At 53.7% G+C, this 20,333-nt stretch overlaps 1 protein-coding gene across 1 annotated transcript in view; it reads left to right on the top strand.

The window, feature by feature from the left end:
- The window catches only part of HMCN2 (hemicentin 2), a 150,819-nt gene that overhangs the window by 114,098 nt on the left and 16,388 nt on the right, over positions 1 to 20,333 (top strand). Inside the window, exons 67-85 of the mRNA XM_061200924.1 lie at positions 709 to 806; positions 1,352 to 1,618; positions 2,138 to 2,328; positions 2,793 to 2,874; positions 2,970 to 3,106; positions 3,726 to 3,867; positions 3,953 to 4,097; positions 4,971 to 5,098; positions 5,719 to 5,875; positions 6,703 to 6,824; positions 7,677 to 7,841; positions 9,107 to 9,214; positions 9,449 to 9,583; positions 9,897 to 10,031; positions 10,586 to 10,776; positions 12,148 to 12,361; positions 13,622 to 13,756; positions 14,751 to 14,941; positions 16,494 to 16,575. Coding sequence (XP_061056907.1) covers positions 709 to 806; positions 1,352 to 1,618; positions 2,138 to 2,328; positions 2,793 to 2,874; positions 2,970 to 3,106; positions 3,726 to 3,867; positions 3,953 to 4,097; positions 4,971 to 5,098; positions 5,719 to 5,875; positions 6,703 to 6,824; positions 7,677 to 7,841; positions 9,107 to 9,214; positions 9,449 to 9,583; positions 9,897 to 10,031; positions 10,586 to 10,776; positions 12,148 to 12,361; positions 13,622 to 13,756; positions 14,751 to 14,941; positions 16,494 to 16,575 — 2,825 coding nt within the window. The remainder of the gene's footprint in view (positions 1 to 708; positions 807 to 1,351; positions 1,619 to 2,137; positions 2,329 to 2,792; positions 2,875 to 2,969; positions 3,107 to 3,725; positions 3,868 to 3,952; positions 4,098 to 4,970; positions 5,099 to 5,718; positions 5,876 to 6,702; positions 6,825 to 7,676; positions 7,842 to 9,106; positions 9,215 to 9,448; positions 9,584 to 9,896; positions 10,032 to 10,585; positions 10,777 to 12,147; positions 12,362 to 13,621; positions 13,757 to 14,750; positions 14,942 to 16,493; positions 16,576 to 20,333) is intronic.

Here is a 20,333-nt window from a genome sequence, read left to right as displayed (position 1 = left end):
AACCCGGAAGGCTGAAGTCCTGTTTTCTGAGATGCGTCCACAGTGGGAGGGGCAAGCTGAGGGGCGAGACCAGTGTTCTGTTCCAACCTGTTGGTTGGAGAGGTTCTTGGACATACAGGGAAGATGGAAACCAGGCATTTGATACTCCTGTTGGGAGTTTAGGAGGTAGATGTTTGGGGATTGTCAGTGAACAGGTGGTGTTGGAAGCCAGGATGGGCTGCAGGCCCCGGGAAGCGAGGGTGGACTGAGCCTGGGCTGCCAGCGTTAGGGTGGGTATAACAGACGTTTCAGGGTCACTGGGGACGTTGACAAGGGCGGCTCGGGAGGAGTGGTCAGGGCAAAAGGGGGTTTGAGAGACAGTGAGGGTTCAGGCAGTGGAGACAGTGAGTGGAGACGAGTCTGGCGAGTCCTGAAGTCTGAGAGGAATTGTCTAGAAGAAGGGGGTGGGAGTAGCAGGCTGTCCGGGGGTGGGCCAGTGGAGCTTCCAGAATTTGGGAAGCAGGAAGTCTGGCTGCAGAGTGAGGTGGGCAGAGAAGGCAGCAGGGGCGGGGGGTGAGGTGGGGAGCCTCTCTCTCTCTCTCTCTCTCTCTCTCTCTCTCTCTCCCTCTCTCTCCCTCCCTCTCCCACCCTCTCTCTCTCTCCCTCTCTCTCTCTCTGTCTCTCTGTCTCTCTCTCTCTCTCATGCCCCCTTTTGCTCGTGGGCTTCAGGATTTCCCAGGTGCAGCTGGCAGATTCCGGCATCTTCACCTGTGTGGCTTCGAGCCCAGCGGGCGTGGCTGACAGGAACTTTACCTTGCAGGTGCACGGTACGGAGCAGGGGAGTGGGTTAGCGGGTCCTTTGGCCTTAGGGGCGAGAATCAAGGCTCTTGTCCCCTCCCCTCTGCCCATCTGGGTGAAACCAAGGGTTGGCCCTCAGGGATGTCAAGGCAGGGCAAATACTCAGTCTCTGATTCATTCGGTCACTCATTCATTGATCTCACAAGTAGTTGTTGGACACTAGTGTGCCAGGGCCTTGCCAGGCCCTGGAATATGGCAGTGAGCAGAGGTAGCCCTGACACCAGGAAGTCGGTGAGGGAAACAGCTCTGTAAAATTAAAATTCCACGCAACTAGTGATACCAGGGTAAGGAGAGGGTGCCACAGGAGCACAGAGGAGGGCACCTCACCTGACCCCGGGGGTTCAGGGAAGGCTTCCTGGAGGAGGTGAGGTCTAAGCTGAGGACTGGAGATGAGAAGGAATAGTCCGGGAGAAGGGCATTCTGACCAATAGTTACAGTCTGTGCAAAGGTCCAGGGGCGAGGGCCACCTGGCATTGAATAAATTGGCTCGTGCCCACTCTTTTGCCCTGTGCAGTTCCCCCTGTCCTGGAGCCGGTCGAGTTCCAGAATGACGTGGCGGTGGTCCGTGGCTCCCCGGTGGTCCTCCCCTGTGAAGCCCGGGGCAGCCCCCTGCCCCTCGTGTTGTGGATGAAGGATGGGGAACCCTTTTTGCCCCAGAGCCTGGAACAGGGGCCTGGCCTACAGCTGGAGACAGCGGGAGTTGGCGACTCAGGGACCTACTCCTGCGTGGCCGTGAGCGAGGCAGGGGAAGCGAGGAGGCATTTCCAGCTGACGGTGATGGGTGGGTCACCTGCCCCCAGCGCCAGCTTCTCTGGGCCAGGGACGGGACAGGGACCCTCTGGGGGCGATGGAGGTGGTGAGAGAGGTGAGCACCCTGGAGGCTTGGGGCTTAGGGAACAGGCCTCGCTGACCTGGCTGCAGGGGCTGGGGGCCAGGACGCTTCATTCTCCTGGGGCTGTGCCCCTCTGTCTTGTCCTCGGAACCTCGTAAAGCAGAAACAAAGCCACCGAAATCTTGGGGCTCTAAGTCTCAAGCACAAGATTTTGCAAGTGTTGTGCCCTATTGGAAAGATGCGTTTCCCGCCATACTGTATCCTTGTTGGTTTTTAAGCGCAAATCATTGTCCCAGGCAGGTGGGCCCATGGTCTGACGTTTTTAGGACCCTCCAACACAATCACCACCTGCCTGTTTGCAGGCCCATGTGCTGTCGGCATCTGGGTGGTGGGGGAGGGGGATGAACCCCAGCTCCTGGTGCTCTGGGCACGGCCCCCGTGGCTGACCCAGGGTGGGGTGTCTTGCAGATCCCCCCCACATCGAGGACTCAGGCCAGCCTGCAGAGCTGTTGCTGACCCCCGGCACCCCCTTGGAGCTCCTCTGTGATGCCCGGGGCACCCCCCAACCCAACATCACCTGGCACAAGGATGGGCAGGCCCTGGACAGGCCGAAGGACAGGAAGAGGGCCGGGAGGGTGCTCCGGGTGGAGGATGTACAGGTGCTGCTGCCCCGCCTGCTGTGGGGTGAAGCTGGGCATGGGAGGGGAGGGACCCAGTGGCACTTGGCAAGGTTTGCCCAAGCTCCACTTTTATTCGGGGTGTGAGGATGTGAAGAGGACCCCCCACCCTGACCCCGGGCCATGCCCCTGGGAGCTCCCAGTCAGGTCAGACCCAAGGCTGATGCAGAAACCAGATAAATCCCGAACCCCACCAGAAAAGAACTGGTACAGTCAAGGGGGACTTCCTGGAGGAGGCAGACTCTGCCCTAGCCCTAAAGCAAGGGTGAGACAGTAATAGGGAAGAAACGTCCCAGAGAGGAGAAGGGGTTGGTGGGAAAGGCAGGATGGCTGACTCAGCAGGCCTGAGTCTAAATCCTGGGTCCTCAGCTGTGTAGGAGGGAAATCAGATCAGGAGGTGGGCAGAGTGGGGCCAGAGGTAGCTGCTCACCCTGCTCCATCCCCAGGTGGGTGATGCTGGGCTGTACACTTGCCTGGCCCACAGCCCTGCTGGTGAAATCGAGAAGAGCTTCCGGGTCAGAGTTCAAGGTAGGGGGGTGCCAGAGTGGGTGCAGGAGAGGGAGGCAGGATGGGACCTGCAGGGGTGGGTCCATCTCTCATGTCCTCTCTACCCACCTCACCAGCCCCCCCAAATGTCATTGGGCCCCAAGGCCCCCGCTTTGTGGTTGGCCTGGCCCCGGGACAGCTGGTTCTAGAGTGCTCGGTGGAGGCAGATCCAGCACTGGAGATTGAGTGGCACCGTGATGGCATCCTGCTGCAGGTGGGTGCCAGGCTGGGGACCCAGGGGCACCGCCTTCTGTCCCTCTCAGGCCGCAGACCCTGACCAGACTGGATCCCAGGTGCCGAGGGCCTATTCTGTGCCGGCACTTTGCATACCTGCTCTCCTGATGTTTTCCACCCCTGTTACTATTGTCACCCCCATACTGTGGATGGGGACACCGAGGCAAGGCTAAGATTTGCACCCCAGGGCTTCTGATGCATATCTGTGCTGTACCTTTGAGCTATGCTTAGTGGCTGTGTGGCCTGGGGCCAGTTACTGAGGTTCTCTGTGCTCACCCCTGAAATGGGGCCAATTTGCTGCTGTGGACCCAAGGATTGTAGATCTGGTGGAAGCTCCAGCTCCTAGTGTGAGCATGAGTCCCCCCTGCAACATGCCCGACAGGCAGAGCTCCAGGAAAGATGCTCTTTCCCTCCCAAAGGAGCCTATTTCCCCAGAAAGTCCTCAGCTGGGCATCAGTTCAGGGGTTGCAGGCCGGCCCAGAATGAATGGGCAGAGACCACTGTCCGGCCCCGCTGGTTCCTTGGTCCTGGTGCGTGGGGGGCTGGCCTGGCCCAGCCCAGCACTGATGAGGGTCTCTCCACCCTGGGGGTGTCTACAGGCAGATGCCCACACCCAGTTCCCAGAGCAGGGCAGATTCCTCCAGCTGCAGGCCCTGAGCACGGCCGACAGTGGCAACTACAGCTGCACAGCCAGCAATGCTGCAGGCAGCACCAGCGTGGCCTTCCACGTGGAGGTCCACAGTGAGTGGCCCCCACCCCACCCGCCCTGCCCACCCCCCTGAGAGCGACAGGGTCCCAGCACCCGCTCCCTCTGTGCCTCCTCCAGCGGTGCCCACCATCCGGCCGGGACCACCTGCAGTGAATGCCTCCGTGAACCAGACGGCTCTGCTGCCCTGCAAGGCCGACGGTGACCCCCCGCCCCTTGTGCACTGGCGGAAGGACGGCATCCCTCTGGATCCTGAGAGCCCCAGGTGGGAGCTGGTAGGGGAGGGCATCAGGGAGGGGCTCAGCTACCTCTTTACGGGTTGTAAACGGAAGCCCACCTGGGCAGTTGGAGCAGAAAGGACATGGGTCTTCTCAGAACCCAAGGACATACATGCCCATTCCTTAAGGGCGTGAGAACCCCTGGTGGCTGGCTGGCTGACTGTCTAGTTTTGACTCTTGGTTGCTAACCTCTGTTTCTGTGTGGGGGGGCTTCATGCCTCTCTCCCTCTCAGACCGATTTTCTACACCTTCTTTCTCTAAGAACATGGGAACATGGCAGAACGGCTCCCTCCACACACCTCCCCCCCGCCCCCCCGCCCCCGGCCAAGTTATAGCTGCTCTGTTCACACATCTGCAGACCCCGTGAGCTGTCTGTGAATCCCGGTTCCAAATTCCCAGGGCAGAGAATTCCATTGGCTCAGACTGCATGATGTGTTCATCCCCCGTCCAACCGGCTGTGGCTAGGGGCGGGGTCACACAGTACAGACATCACCCCTGGGAAAGGGCAGTTTTCCGACCTTATCGAGGGGCTGTTCTCAGAAAAGGTTGGGGTACCACTGCCCTCTGGCTCTTGGGGGGAGGCTGGGCCCAGGTGGGAGCACGGGAGGCCCGAAGCAGCCCCTCTCACCCTTTCTGATGCTGGGTTGTGGTGCAGGTTGCTGCCCAAGGCTGTGGCCCCACGCCTCACCCGCCCACTGACCTTGGCCTCACAGATGCAGGACTCCTGAGTTAGCATCCTCTTGCTCCGAAAACCAGAGACCAAGGGGAGGGTCTTGCTGGAGACACCATCAGGGGTCCAGCTCCTCCGTAGGGACTTGCTGGTTTGCCGGTATCCATGGCAACCCCTCCCTGTGTTCCAGGTTTCAGGTTCTGCCTGAGGGTTCCCTGAGGATCCAGCCAGTCCTCGCCCAGGATGCCGGCCACTACCTCTGCCTGGCGTCCAACCCTGCAGGTTCCGATCGGCAGGGCCGTGACCTCCGGGTCTTCGGTAGGTAGAGGAGGGAAGGTGTGTTTTTTTGCCTTCAGCATCCACCCCCTTGTCTGGACCGGGTCCTGCTTAGTTTCTGGGTCATCTTAGCTGTCAGGAGCCAAGAGCAACGATCTCCAAATGTTTTTGACCATGAATCCTATTAATAAAAAGTTTTGAGCATGTACACTCAAAGATGCATATTTATCTTTATGCATACGTTATATACACTTACTACTATACTATTATATTGAATGACAAAACATGCACAAGCTGTAAAACACTCAGAATCACTGAGCCAGGTGCTCTAATCTGCTCTTCAATCCCATTGATCACCTGGGTGGAGGCTGCTGGGCCCTAGCCTCGGGTGGGGCTGCTGGGGAGTTGTGCCCTGGAGGCCCCATTCAAGGAGATGTAGTTACGGGGATGCCAGCCTCAGGGGTGGTCAAAGGCCCCATCGCCCCAGCTTTGGGAGCCCGTTGGAAGATCCGCTCGGGGAGTTTCTCCTGCCTCCTTGCTCCTGCTTCCTCGGGGATGGGCTGAAGGTGGTTGGAGTATCTCCTGCTCCTGGGCTTCACCTTAGAGACCCCCGCCCTGCCCCCATCCCACACCCCATCTCCTGGTTACTGTTCTCTCCCCAGAGCCTCCAGCCATCACCCCCGGCCCCTCCAACCTGACCCTGACTGCTGACACTGCCGCCTCACTGCCCTGTGAGGCCAGAGGCTCACCCAAGCCCCTTGTGGTCTGGTGGAAGGATGGACAGAAGCTAGACTTCCGCCTGCAGCAGGGAGCCTACCGGTACTGAGCTGGTCCTTGTGGGAATGTCATGAGATGCCCGGGGTGGGGAAGGGCGTGCCCGTCTCAGAGAAGGGGAGCCAGGCCAGAACCAAGGCAGGGGCGCGCTCGGGTCTCACCAAAGCCAGCACCAGAACTTGTGTCCTGACTTCAAAGGGCCAGGAGGGTCTTTACACTAAGATACCTGGTCGGAGGTGGGGGCATTTGGGACATACAGCCAAATGGAAAATATATGGCCTTTGCAACCACTTTAGTCACTATTTAAGAACCCACGTAGAAGCCCAAGTTCATGCCGGTTGAGCCTGAACCCATGGCTCCTGCAGGAGCCTCGGTCTCCCCGTTTCTCAAATGCAGCTGATCCTGAAATGATCCCTGGGAGTATTAAGGGGTCAGTTCACCAATTAATTCACCAAATATTTGTTGTGTTAGGCGCCAGATCATCGTGGAGGTTTGTGACTAAGCAGGTGTTCAGTGAACACAAGCAGTTCTGATCAGGGCTTTGGATATGGTTACTATTACAGAAGTTATCATAGGTGGTGACTGTAGAAAATTTTTAGGATTATGGAGAAACCCAGAGGCAAACATTAAAATTGCCCACAAACTGGACAGGGAGGTAGAAATTTTCTACCTTCTACCTTTCTACCCTTGGGAGGTAGAAAATTCTAGGAGAAACTTCTAGAGTCAAGGCTGGGGGCCGGTTACAGGAAGGGAAAATAGTCATGAAACACATCCCTTGCCTCCAAATTCCCCGGGTAGGGAGGCCACGGCTGGCTGGTTTCAGGTCAGCCCGGCCAGTCACTTAGCAGACAACCGTCCGTCTGTCTGTCCAGGCTCCTGCCCTCCAACGCCTTGCTCCTCACAGCCCCCAGCCCCCAGGATTCAGCCCAGTTTGAGTGTGTGGCGACCAATGAAGTGGGCGAGGCCCACAGGCTCTACTGGGTGACGGTTCACGGTGAGTTCACGGTCAGGAGTGACTGTTCCCGGCGAGGGCAGATGAGGAAGCCGGGATGGGGACAGTGCCTCCCTCTCCTGGGCGCTCTCTCTGCCTCCAGGGACCTGCACGGGTTCCCTCTGAGCCTTTCTGTGCTTCCCGGGTCACCACCTCCAGGAAGCCCTCTCTGATCCTGCCCTCCCACACTGACATAACCCAACTCCAGCACAGTTCCTGGCCTGTGGGAGCTCGTAGGCGAGGCCTCTCCCCAGTCCAGAATGTTCTGAACCCAAATCTGACCTTGTCATCACCCCAGTTAAAATCCCTCCCACCATGGCTGCCCACTGCCCTCAGGATAGAATGCATGGTGTCACCTGGGCCCAGAAGGTCAGCCCTGCTGACCCCCCAGGTTCAGCTCACCCCATGGCCTGCCTCACTCTGGGATGCAGTCATGTCTCTCAGCTTTTTGTTCCTTACCTCAGGGCCTTTGCATATGCTGTTCCCTCTGCTGAACACTTCTCCCTTCACCCAGGCAATATTTGCTCTTCCTTCAGATCTCAGGTTAAATACCGCATGCCCCAGAGGCCTTCTCTGGCCTCCCTCACTCTGTGCCTCCACCAAGCTCCCTTGTCTTGTGAAACGCTCCCTGAGATACCTGGCTGGTATCTATAGAAAGCAGTTCATAACTATCCCACACGCCCAGCAAAACACGTCTGAGTGAGGAAATGTGACTGCTGCACCTCCCTCCCTGGAGCTTCGTCACTGATGTCACCTTGTGTCTTAGTCTGTTTATCCTTCTCGTCCACCTGGCCCCATGGTTGTGTGTTCCCCAGGGGACCTCAGCAGGGCCTCAAGCCTTGACTTGCGTTTCAGTGCCTCCCACCATTGCCGACGACCAGACAGACTTCACCGTGACCATGATGGCGCCCGTGGTCCTCACGTGCCACAGCACAGGGGTGCCAGCCCCAGTTGTGTCCTGGAGCAAAGCAGGCACCCAGCTGGGGTTGCGGGGGAATGGCTACCGTGTGTCACCTTTGGGTAAGTAAGGGTGAGCCACGTGGACCTGCTGCTGAGGGGACACTAAGGGCCATTGGGCAGAGGCTGTGAAAGCAGCCTGCTGGGGCCGGTGGTTGAGAAGATGGAAAGTCCTGGCCTGGCTCTGCCATTCCCTCACTGTGTGACCTGGGAGAACCCCCTTGCCCCGCCGGGCCTCAGTATCCCCATCCACGCACTAGAGTATTGATAACCATCATTCAGTCCCTGATGCTAGTTGGTAAATTGGTGCTCCTTATGGCAGAATGAGAAAAATAATAGCTACATGAGAGTTTTCATAAAGCTAGTTTTAGCTCATTAGAAGGATTGTCCTTTATTCTGCAATAATGCTTTTCTTAATAATTTGGTGTTGAAAGTGCCTTTCTTTTATGAAATTAAGGTGATAGTACATGGTAATTTTTTAAGTGTCTTTGCTTATTAAAATAAAAAGCTGGCAACTTTATGGGGATTCTCTAAATTAAATGTAGTTTTTAGTTGGTTGGTTAGTGAAATCCTAAAGTCTGTGAACCACTGGCCGGATCTGTGGTTTTCAAACTCTTCCAAAGCAATAGAACACTTCCTTCTGACAAGTGGTTATGGGGAAGCCCAACACGTGAGAGAAACTAGGTTCTGGTTCCATCTGGGGCTGGGATGGGGGCTGTGGGGTGGTCCAGAGTCAGGTGGGCCTCGCTCCCTTTGCCCCCTCAGCAGGCCCTTAGGGGTCCACAGGGGATGGTTTAGAAACCACCTTACCTGACTGTTGCAGCCTGTGGTCTGGGAAGGTTAAAATGGTATTCATTGAGCAGCCAAGGCTGAGGGAGAGAGGGCAAAGGGAGGACAGAGGAGGCAGCAATCCGGGGAGGCTTCCTGGAAGAGGCAAGTTTTGCACAGAGTGCAGCAAGGATAGCAGGGTGAGGGCCCGTGGAACCAGGCGCGGGCGGTCCAGGGATTCCAGGCCGGGTAGTGGCAGATCCCGGCACATCACAGCCAGAAGGGTCTAGAGATCATCCTGTCTGATTCCTCATTGTACACCTGGCCCAGAGACTAGAAGTACCAGAGAGTAGAAGGGACTTGCCTATGGTAATGGTCTGAGCAGGGAGCAGAGGCAGGCCCAGGTTCCCCCGTGCTGCTTACAAATGGGCAGGGAGGCAGATTGAGTGGCCTGTAACAGAGACACCAGTGTTGGGTGTGTAAGAGCCCTGCCGGCTCCACCCCTGGGACATCTGTCCCAGGTCCCCTCACCCCTCTCTGTGCCCTATTCCCGCCTACAGGTGCCCTGGAGATCGGGCAGGCCCTCCCCATCCATGCCAGCCGATACACCTGCACGGCCCGCAGCTCTGCGGGCGTGGCCCACAAGCACGTGGTCCTCACCGTGCAAGGTAAGCGTCCCCCAGGCCAGACAGCCATGGCTCTTGGGGCAGGGAAACCGGTGGAGGGCCAGAGGATTCTTTGGGAGAAAAGAAATAGCCCGCCCGTGTCCTCCTTTCCGACGTTTCCGGAACCCCTTGTTCCCTTTAGCAGCCTCTCTCTCCGGTGCTCAGACGGCCCCTGGTTGGAGAGGCCTGGGTGTTAACGGTGTCCCCAGGGACCTCTGCAGCCCTGTTCCTTTGCAGCCTCCCCCGTGGTAAAGCCACTACCCAGTGTGGTCCGGGCGGTGGCAGAGGAGGAGGTGCTGCTGCCCTGCGAGGCCTCGGGCATCCCCCGGCCGAGCATCACCTGGCAGAAGGAGGGGCTCAGCGTGCCTGCAGGTGAGTCTCCTTGGCAGCCAGCGTGGGTGGGAGGAAGACAGTATGAACCTGCGGTCCTCCTTCCTGCCCCCGCTTCACCTCCTGCCCTCCCGTCTCCCCTCACCACCCCAGAGCCCTTGGTTCTGCCTGAGCACTCGGTGGCTGGGTTGGGAGGTTGGGTCCGGCTTCCGTGCTCGCTCTGCCCCCTCGTCCCCCTGTGGCCACAGCAGGTCACTCGTCTGGTCAGACAGAACAGCCCAAGCAGCCTTCCTGCCCTCCTCGGGGGTCCTGTCGCCCCAGCGACCGGCCCCCAATTCCTTCCCGCCAAATCCAGGGGTGAGTACCCAGGTCCTAACCAGTGGACAGCTGCGGATTATCCATGTCAGCCCAGAGGATGCCGGGAACTACTTCTGCATCGCCCAGAACAGCGCAGGCAGTGCCCTGGGGAAGACTCGGCTGGTGGTGCAAGGTGGGCCCCGGGGGTGTGCGTGGGGCTGACGTGGACCTCAGTGAGCTAGGGGCTTTGAGGCTCCTGAGAGCCCCTCCCTTCTCTGCCCAGCCCTGGTCCCTGGCGGGGCATGTCCCCGCGTCCACCCCTACCCCAGCACGGCTTGTGGTTCTAGAAGGAATTCAAGAAAAAAATGGCTCCCATTTTGCACCCATGGTCTGGCTTCAGACAGTAACTCCAGAGTCCCCTCTGCCTCCTCTGGCCCCTCCTGGGAAACTAGTCTGGTCATTCTTCATTCATTTTGGCTTTCCAGTAGCAATAGCCATTTCTGTCCCTTTACACTGTGTGTGCATGTGGGTGAATGGGTCACTCTGTCACAGCTTCACCAAACTCGAGAGAGTCCCCAGATTATCCAGACCACGGGGCCTATGACCAGGGGCCGGTGGGGGCAGCAGACAGGGGTGGAGGAAGGGGCTGAGGATGTGTCAAGTGCCAAGGGCACTGGGGCAGGGATGGCCCACCCCAGCCTACCCCAGCCCAGCCCCGTCACCGAGGGGACCTCCCTCTCCCCACAGTCCCGCCTGTGATCGAGACTGGCCTTCCCGACCTGTCCGCCACCGAAGGCTCCCACGCCCTCTTGCCCTGTACGGCCAGCGGCAGTCCTGAGCCCGACATCACCTGGGAAAAGGACGGCCAGCCTGTGTCTGGAGCCGAGGGGAAGTTCACCATCCAGCCTTCCGGGGAGCTGCTGGTGAAGAACTCAGAGGTGAGGGCCTGGCCCCAGGGAGCAGAGGGGAATAATAGTGACAGCCGGAGCAGCAAAACCTGCTGAGCACCCCCCTGTGTGTCGTGCTCTGTGCTGAATGCTGTGCAGTTTCTTAATCCTGGAACCTGGGGAAGTAGGTGTTATCACCCTAGCTACAGATGAGGAAACCGAGGTTCAGAGTGTACCCAGGTTTTGAAGACATGCTACTGCCAAGAGGCAGAACCAAGATTTGAATCAGGGCCTCTATGGCTAGTCCCTAGGGGAGGGAAGGAGCCCTGGAAGAGAGGGAGGGGGGAGCGTGGCGATGACTTTGTGTCCCCAAACTGCCCCAAATGTTCTCAACCTGAGCTACAGGCGTGGGTGGGACCCCGGCTCCCTTCCGCCATCAGTACTCATCATGTTCTGTAATTACAAAAGAAGCCGCTGTCCAGATGGATGGGTGGGCACATCTCGAGGGGGCCATGGGGTGGGGATCCTGCCACACAGGGAACCAGATGTGCAGGGGTGAGCGCACCAGCCCTGCTGGGATGCACCACAGAACTTCTCCTCTCGGAGAAGGCACCGAAAGCAGCACCCGCCTCAGGGATGATGGATGAGGTGAGCACAGGTGAGCGGAGTGCAGGTTCCGTTCTGAGCACATAGGAGGTGCTTAGTAAATGGTGACTGTTACAAATGTGTGGTCAGGCTTAGATTATGAAGGCTGAAAATTTAATTAACAATCAAATTAAGAAGGAAAAAAAGGGAATTTTTTGGAGCCAAACTGAGGATTATAACCGGGGAGACCTGTTAGAAGTAAAGGCACAGTCACATACATTTTCAAGACAAAGAATCATACATCAGAATGACATACTCGTATTTTACATAAAGTTCGCCAAAGACACATAGGTCGGGTAAGCAGGTACAGAGTGAACAGCGAGTCACCATGAGCCCTTACAGAGCTGGGAAAGAACGCTATTCTTTTAAGAAGTTACATTGCTAGTGTCAGAGGAAAGGAAAAAAAAAATGATCTTTACAGCTGAGCAGGCACACCCGTCCTTGAGGAGCTCTGGTTAATGTGTAATGCAGATACACACTGCACATTAGGGATGGAAGGAGGAGGCCCAAAAAGACAGAGAATTTTATGTTTAATTTTTCTTGTCCTGCCTTAAAATATAAATTGTATTTCATCAGAGCGCATAGGCATATGAACGCTGCAGGGAGGTGCAGTGGTGAAGCCGAGCTGTTTGCTAGCTGTGTGACCTTGGGCAAGTCACTTTGCCTCTCTGGGCTGGATGGTCCATGGGAACCTGCCAGGGAGCAGGTCCCCAGGGGCATTCTGGCCCATGTTGGGGTGGGGGCAGTTCTCAGGCAGACCCCTCCCTTTGCCCACAGAGCCAGGACGCTGGCACCTACACCTGCACTGCCGAGAATGCCGTGGGCCGCGCCCGCCGCCGCATGCACCTCGCCATCTTGGCACCGCCTGTCTTCACCAGCCTGCCTGGGGACCGCAGCCTGAACCTTGGGGACAGGCTGTGGCTTCACTGTGCGGCCCGGGGCAGCCCTACACCCCGAATAGGCTGGACTGTCAACAACCAGCCAGTCACAGGTCTGGGCTTGCTGGGGGCGGGTGGGACAGGGGCCCAGGACCCTGGGAGGTTGAAGAGGATGGGCGGGGGGGGATGACCCAACCTGGTGAAGAGGAAGAGGGTACCAGTCAGCCTGTGGGTTCTGGGTCTCCAGACTTGGCCGTGCGTTGGGGCACAGGGCAAACACACATGTGGCCCTATGTGACCAGTCACATGTCAGACCCAGCAAGAAGCCACCTGTGAAAAAGACTCAACCCTGGAGACCTCAGGGCCAGGAGAGGGGCCTGTGCTCCAGCCCAGCGCTGTTGCTCCCATTGTGGGCCCCTCAACAAACTCCATCCATGGGGGGCTCTTTCCTCTCACCTGGGTCCCCAGTGATGTTTAGGGAGGTCCAAGGCCTGCACAGGCCCTGTGGTGTATATAGTAGGTACTCAATAAATGTCTGCCGAATGGATGAATTGCTAAGTCTCCTCCACTACAAAGTGATATTTTCATACCCTCCTATACCCAAGTCCAGGTGCTGGGAAACGTGTGCGGCTCACCTTTGCACACCTGTGCAGAAGGCTTTGCCTCAACCTCACTGCTTCCTGGGCGGAGAGATCAGGAGAGAGATTCAGCCTCTCTGAGCCCAGCTCTTCGTCTTGAAATAGAGATAACAGGCGTCCTGAGGGCGGAATGATTTAATGCAGGAGGCTCGCTTGGCAGGGCCTCGCCCAGAGTAAATGCCCCATCCGTGTAGCACTTGTCCTTATTCCTGGTGTAGGGGCAGTGTCTAAGGATTACAGGGAAAACAAAGGCTGTTAATAGCATCCATCTAGGGACTTCCCTGGAGGTCCAGTGGTTAAGACTCTGCGCTTCCACTGCAGGGGGCACGGGTTCGATTCCTGGTCAGGGAAATAAGATCCCACATGCGGTGTGGTACAGCCCCCCCCAAAAAAATTAATTAAAAAAAATAGCATCCATCTATATGTAACTCATGACAATATCTCTATAAGTGGCACATGTTAATAGGCCCCCGAAGACCTACCCTTGGCCACTCATCATACTCTCGGTGTGGACTTGAAAATGAGAAAAGGCAGGTCTTCAACCTCATCCTCCTCATCCGATCCTGTGCCTGCCACGATCGGATCCCACTTGCTTAGACTTCCAGCAGGGAGGGAACACTTTGTGCCTTTATGAAGCACCTGCTGGATACCGAGGCCTGAGTTAAGTGTTCAGGGCAGGAGGTCCCTGGCACCCTGAGCTCAGAGCCCCCTGGGGCGTCTCTTTCTCTGCCACAGAGGGGGTGTCCGAGAAGGACGGGGGCAGCACACTGCAGCGGATGGCAGTCACCAGAGAGGACAGCGGGACCTACGTCTGCTGGGCCAAGAACAGAATGGGCCGAGTGCAGGCGGTCAGCTTCGTCCACGTGAAGGGTAGGGAGTGACCACGTGGTCTTTCTCCAGACCTCTGCTGACCCAACCTAGTGGTTTTTCTAAGAAACTGGCCTCCTGATCTCTGAACTAGTACCTCTCCACCCTGGCTGGGCATTAGGATCTCCTGGGGGACTTTATAAAATACCGAGGCCCAGGTTCTACCCCCGACTCAGTAAAGGTGAGGCCTCGACATCAGTATTTTTTGCCCTCCCCAGATGACCGGCTGTAGGCAGAACTGAGATCTGACTCATCAGCCTGAAGCACTACCCTCAGCTGGATGGTGTCAATGTGGGAGGGGGATGGGGGCCAAGGTACCCTGGCAAACGATGCGTGAATCTCGCCAGCCTGCCGGTTGCTCCCCACAGCCCTGCACAGTAACCCTCATGGCACTGTGACTTGTATGTCCAACTTTAGGATGGGAGGGTGGGGCTCGATGGAGGGGAATGAGCTGCCCAAGGCACCAGGATTCAACTGTACTGTTGGTAGATTCAACCTCAGGAAACCGGCAAGGATGAAAACCCGCACAGGGCATCCAAGAGCGGTTTAAGAGTTGCATGAAATGAGAATCAGGGATGTCTTAGTGTTACTATGTCCAACAGAGGTGTCCTAATGATTGTGTAGTCCTTGTTTTCCAAAGTACCCTGCCGTTGGGCTAATCTATCTCTGAGCGCGAGTGTATGACACTCATACACTTTCTCCCCTCCTGTGCCTGTCTCAGGCATCACTAATCAATCATAGCACTATTCCCACTCAACTTCAAATCCTTCTCAGCACAGTGTTCCTGGCAGCCACTGCCAGTCTAGTTCACTCGACCTGCGACACGGAAGCTGTATGCCATCCCAGATGTATTGACTCTACACAGCCGTGCTGAGCCAGCAGGAGCCTCCATAGGTTCCTGGGGTCTGTCTGGCAGGCTTTTGGGGATGGATTTATGGGAATTTTAGCCTGAAGGAAACCTCCTTTCTCACTCCTTGTCCACTGTCACCTTGTGCAGAGGCTCCTGTCCTACAAGGGGAGGCTTTTTCCTACCTGGTGGAACCCGTTGGGGGCAGCGTCCGGCTGGACTGTGTGGTCCGTGGAGACCCAGCACCCAACATCCACTGGATCAAAGATGGCCTTCTGCTGCAGGGCAGCCAGCTCCGGCACTGGCTGCAGAATGGCTCGTTGACCATCCATAGGACCGAGGCAAGGCGGGGGCCTGGGCTGGGGCCACCTGGGACAACCCTCCACTTTGTCTGATTATCCAAGACGGTTCTTTAGGTTGGCACCACCCTCTACAGCCTACAAAGCACTTTCCTGCCTGTACCCAGAGATTCTCGCCTGACTAACTAGGGTGACCTCTAGCCAGTGGCTTAACTTCTCTGTGCCTCAATTACCTCATCCATTCAATGGGGCTAATAATTGTTCTACCTCATAGATTTATAGTGAGAAATCAGTGAGATGACCCACACCAGGTAGTTAAGAGTGACTGGTCCCTCAGTAATGCCAATATATGTTACTAATAACAACCCCATGGAGCAGAGTAAGCGGATAAGAGTGCCTCATTTTGCAGATGAAGACACTGAGGGTCAGAGAGGCCCACAGCCAGTAAGCACCAGAGGCAGGACCCCAGCCCAGGTCTTCTGATTCCTACTCCACGCCATTTCCAAAGCCTTGAGCTCGGGGGCAGACCCTGCTTACCTTCCCTTCTGTGTCCCAAGTCCCAGTGGTCCTGCAGAATTCCACAGTTCGATGATGTCAAGGACTCATCTTAGGGGTCCTTGATCTTGCCCATCTGGGAGCCTGTCTCAGACTGGTAAAGGCAGCAGCAGCAGCAGCAGTAAGGGTTGCCGTGACCTGAGTATTTGCTGTGGACCAGGCACCGTGCCTCGCGTTTAGGGAGCATGATTTCATTTGATGCTTACAACAATCTTATCGGTTATTATCCCCGTTTTAGAGATGGGGAAACTGAGGCTCCGGAGACATGGTGAACAGTGGAGCCCGGATTCGGTCCCATCTTGGACTGATGCCCAAATCTATACTCTTAATTGTGTGCCGTGCTGCCCGCTGACAGTCCCTTGGGAGTGGCCTCTGGGATATTATCTTCTGGGCGTGGACAGTGGCCTCAGGCTGCCCCAGCTGCATCTCATGGTGGTGCTGCCACACGGAAGCGAATCTGAGCCAGCATTCTTCCTGAGTTGCATCACTGCCATGGTCGTGGATATCCTGGGAAGAAACTTCCCTATCACCAAGGCCAGGAAGTGCTGCAAACCCTCCCCCTCTGGAAGACTCGCAGTGCGCACTCGCACAATAAAAGCCCCCGGGAGCCTGCAGGGCCGAAACCTGTTCTTGTCTAACTCAGTGTTTCCCAAACTTGCTCAAACACAAAACCCGTTTTTTAAGGAATTCCTAATAATGTGCCGTGGAGTCATAATACTTTAACGTGCACAATTTGGAAGAGGTGGATCTAAATCATGCTTCTGCAGCATATAGCTCCCCTTAGAGCAATGGGTTGTCATCACCCCAAGTTCCAGGGGTGAAGGGGGCTGGATTCTCTTTGGATTCTCTTGACAAGCAGCCATGGAAGCCCCTCTGGTGGGATCTGCGGGCCCCTGGCTGGTTGATGCTCTAAGCTCCTCCTGGTTAGATGGGTCTTGCTCCAGGTGCCCCTGTCTGTGCCCAGCTGTCCCCAGATGCTCCCCGCCCCCTCGTCCTCCTCTCCTGAATGCCACGCCCCCGCTCCCGTGCCCACCCACAGAAGGACGACGCGGGACAATACCAGTGCCTGGCGGAGAATGAGCTGGGCGCGGTGGAGAAAGTGGTGGTCCTCGTGCTACAGAGTGAGTCTCAGCCCCACCTTTCCTGGGCCCTGGGTGGGGACCGGGTGAGGTGGGCACGCAGTGAGGTGGGCACCCAGGGGGCAGCTGTGCTGAGGCTGTGGCTGCCGCCCCCCGGGCTGTGTGATGGGAAAGGAGGGCCATTCTGAATATTTATTCAGAACACACAGTTGAAGTCCCATGAACTGTCTTCCCAACGTGGAATGGGAATTAGGGGCTGGTGAGTACTGGGGACCCAACAGCCAGGCCTGGGGGACCTGTTTATTCAGAACTCAAAACTGTCATTGAGATCATAGTGACAGCTCCTGTGTTTGCCAAGCAGGTTATAGCACTATGTGAGCCTCAAAGTAACCCTGTGAAATAGTCTAAATAGGGATTAAAAAAAAAATTTTATTGGAGTATCATTGATTTACAATGTTGTTAGTTTCTGCTGTACAGCAAAGTGAATCAGTTATATATATATATATATATATATATATATATATATCTCCACACTTTTTTAGATTCTTTTCCCATATAGGTCATTACAGAGTATTGAGTTCCCTGTGCTATACACTAGGTCCTTATTAGTTATCTATTTTATATATAGTAGTGTGTATATGTCAGTCCCAGTCTCCCAATTTATCCCTCCCCTGCCAGAATGAAATAATGCCATTTGCAGCAACATGGATGAACCTAGAGCTTGTCATACTGAGTGAAGTAAGTTAGACAGAGAAAGACAAATATCATATGATATCGCTTATATGTGGAATCTAAAAAAATGATACAAATGAACTTATTTACAAAACAGGAATAAATAAGGATTTTTAATGAAACTTTTCATTGAAGATTAACACACAAGGAGGAGGGCACATGTCACAAGAGTACAGCTCAATGAATTTTCATAACATGAACCCACCCAGGTAACCTGCACCCAGATCCAAAAATAGAGCAGTAACAGTTCCCAGACCCGCCCCCCCCATCATGCCCCCTTCCAGTCTCTACCCCCTCTCGAGGGAATCACCATCCAGAATTTTGCCTTTTTAAAAAATAGCTTTATTGAGACATAATTTACATACCATAAAATTCACCCATTCGTATTATTCACCCTTAAAAAAGAAGGAAACTCTGTCACATGCTACAACATGGATGAACTTTGAGGATGTTATGTTAAGTGAATTAACCAGTCACAAAAAGACAAATACTGTATAATTCTAATTGTATGAGGTCCCTAGAGTAGTCGAATTCTCAGAGACGGGCAGCAGAATGCTGGTTGCCAGGGGGCTGGGGGAAGGGGAATGAGAATTAGTGTTTAATGGATATAGTTTCAGTTTGGCAAGATGAAAAAGTTCTGGAGATGGATGGTGGTGATGGTTGTACAACAATGTGAATACATTTAACACTGCTGAACGGTACACTTAAAAACGAGTAAGATGGTAAATTTTATGTTATATGTTTTTTTACCACAATTTTTAAGTGAAAAAATCCACCCATTATAAGTATACAGTTTGGTGATTCTTAGTAAATGTATAGCATTGTACAACCCATTTTTAGAATATTTCCAAGTTGCCTCTGCCCATTCGTAGTCAATCTCCGTTCCCACCTCCAGCCCCAGGCAACTGCTGATCTGCCTTCTGTCCCTATAGATGTACCTTTTCTGGTAATGTCACATACATGGAATCATATGCAGTTTTTCGTTCCGACTTCTTTCACTTAGCGATGTTTTGGGGGTTCATCCACATTACAGCGTATGTCAGTACATCGTTCCCTTTTATTGCTCCATAGTATTACATTGATAGTATTCCATGGTCTGGATTGACCACATTATGTTTATCCATTCCCCAGTTACTAGACATTCAGATTGTTTCTAGTTTTTGGTTCTTATGAATAATGCTGCTGTGAACATCTGTGTATACATCTTTGTGTGGATATATGTTCTTTCTCTTGAGATTCCTGGGAGTCTAATTGCTGCGTGACCTGATCACTGTATAGGTCACTTTTTAAGAAATCACCAAACTAGCTGTATTGTTTTACTTTCCTTCCAGTAGTGTATGAGGTTTTGGTTTCTCCACATCCTTGCCAACGCTTGGTAATGTCAGTCTTTTTTTTTTTTTTTTAAAGTTTTGTTTTTTTTTGTTTAATTTTATTTATTTATGGCTGTGTTGGGTCTTCGTTTCTGTGCGAGGGCTTTCTCTAGTTGCGGCAAGTGGGGGCCACTCTTCATCGCAGTGCGCAGGCCTCTCACTATCGCAGCCTCTCGTTGCGGAGCACAGGCTCCAGACGCGCAGGCTCAGCAACTGTGGCTCACGGGCCTAGTCGCGCCGCGGTATGTGGGATCTTCCCAGACCAGGGCTCGAACCCGTGTCCCCCACATTGGCAGGCAGATTCTCAACCACTGCGCCACCAAGGAAGCCCATGTCAGTCTTTTAAATTTTAACCATCCTTGTGGTTACAAAGTAGTATCTCACTGTGGTTTTAATTTGCATTTCCCTAATAACTAATGATATTGAGCATCTTTTCATGTGTTTATTACTCTTTCGTATGACTTCTTTGGCTAAGTGTCCATTTAGGTCTTTTGCTCATTTTTAAATTGGATTGTCTTATTAATGAGTTCTAAGAGTCGTTTACATAGTCTGGATACAGGTCCTTTATCAGATAGATGATTTGCAAATATTTTCTCCCAGTCTGTGGCCTGTATTTGCATTTCCTGTATTTTGCCTTTGAAGAGCAAAAGTGTTAAAATTTGGTGAAGTCCAATAGTATTTTATGGATTGTGTTATATTTTAAAAATCTTTGTTTAACCTAAGGTCACATCGTCTTCTGTAATTTTTACAGTTTTCTTATATTTAGGCCAAATCCATTCGAGTTAATGTTTGTGTGAGATAAGGATCTAAATTCCTCTTTTTTTTTTTTGGCATATGGATATCCAGTTGTTCTGTACCATTTATTTAGATCTTTTCCATTTCTCTCAGTGATATTTTGCAGTTTTCAGGGTACAAGTCTTGTACTTTTGTTAAATTGATTACTAAGTATTGCATGATTTTTGACGCTATTGTAAGTGGAATTCTTCTCTTAGTTTGATTTTTTGGATTTTTCATTGCTAGTATATAGAAATACAATTGATTTTTGTTATCTCGATCTTAAATCCTGCAACCTTGCTAAATTAGTATTTAGTTCTAGTAATTTTTTGGCAGGTTCCTTAGGATTTTCTACATGTCCTCTATGAGTAGAGTGGTTTTACCTCTTCCTTTCTCCTCTGGATGCCTTTAATTTCTCTGTGTTGCCTATGGCATTGATTAGACCCTCTGACACAAGGTTAAATAGGAGTGGCCAGAGCAGGCAGCCTTGCCTTGTTGCCAGCTTTAGGAGGAGAGCATTCAGTCTTACACTATTGAGTATGATGTCAGCTATGGGTTTTTATAGATGCCCTTTATCAGGTTGAGGAAATTCCCTTTTATACCTAGTTTGTTGAGAGCTTTTGTCGTGGATGGGGGTGAGGGAGGGAGGTTTCTGGTTCCAGACAAGATGGCATTAGAGGCACTTCTGCTTATTCCTCTTGCTAAGGACAGCTTAAAAACTCTAGACTTTATATAGAAAACAAACACTGAAAGACTCTGAAAGGTAGAGGAAAGAAGGATGGGCCAAGGATCTTGGGACCTATGGGATGATATGGCAGCAAAATCCCTAGTTTTTCTTTTTGCCTCATATATCCTGGGCAGGATGCTTGAGAAGCCGGCAACCTGGAAATACCGATGGGCTCAGACAAAAAAAAAAAAAAAAAA

The sequence above is a fragment of the Eubalaena glacialis genome, chromosome 9 (genome assembly GCF_028564815.1).
Source record: "Eubalaena glacialis isolate mEubGla1 chromosome 9, mEubGla1.1.hap2.+ XY, whole genome shotgun sequence".
Taxonomy (NCBI): domain Eukaryota; kingdom Metazoa; phylum Chordata; class Mammalia; order Artiodactyla; family Balaenidae; genus Eubalaena; species Eubalaena glacialis.
This window is presented reverse-complemented; position numbering and strand designations above follow the sequence as displayed.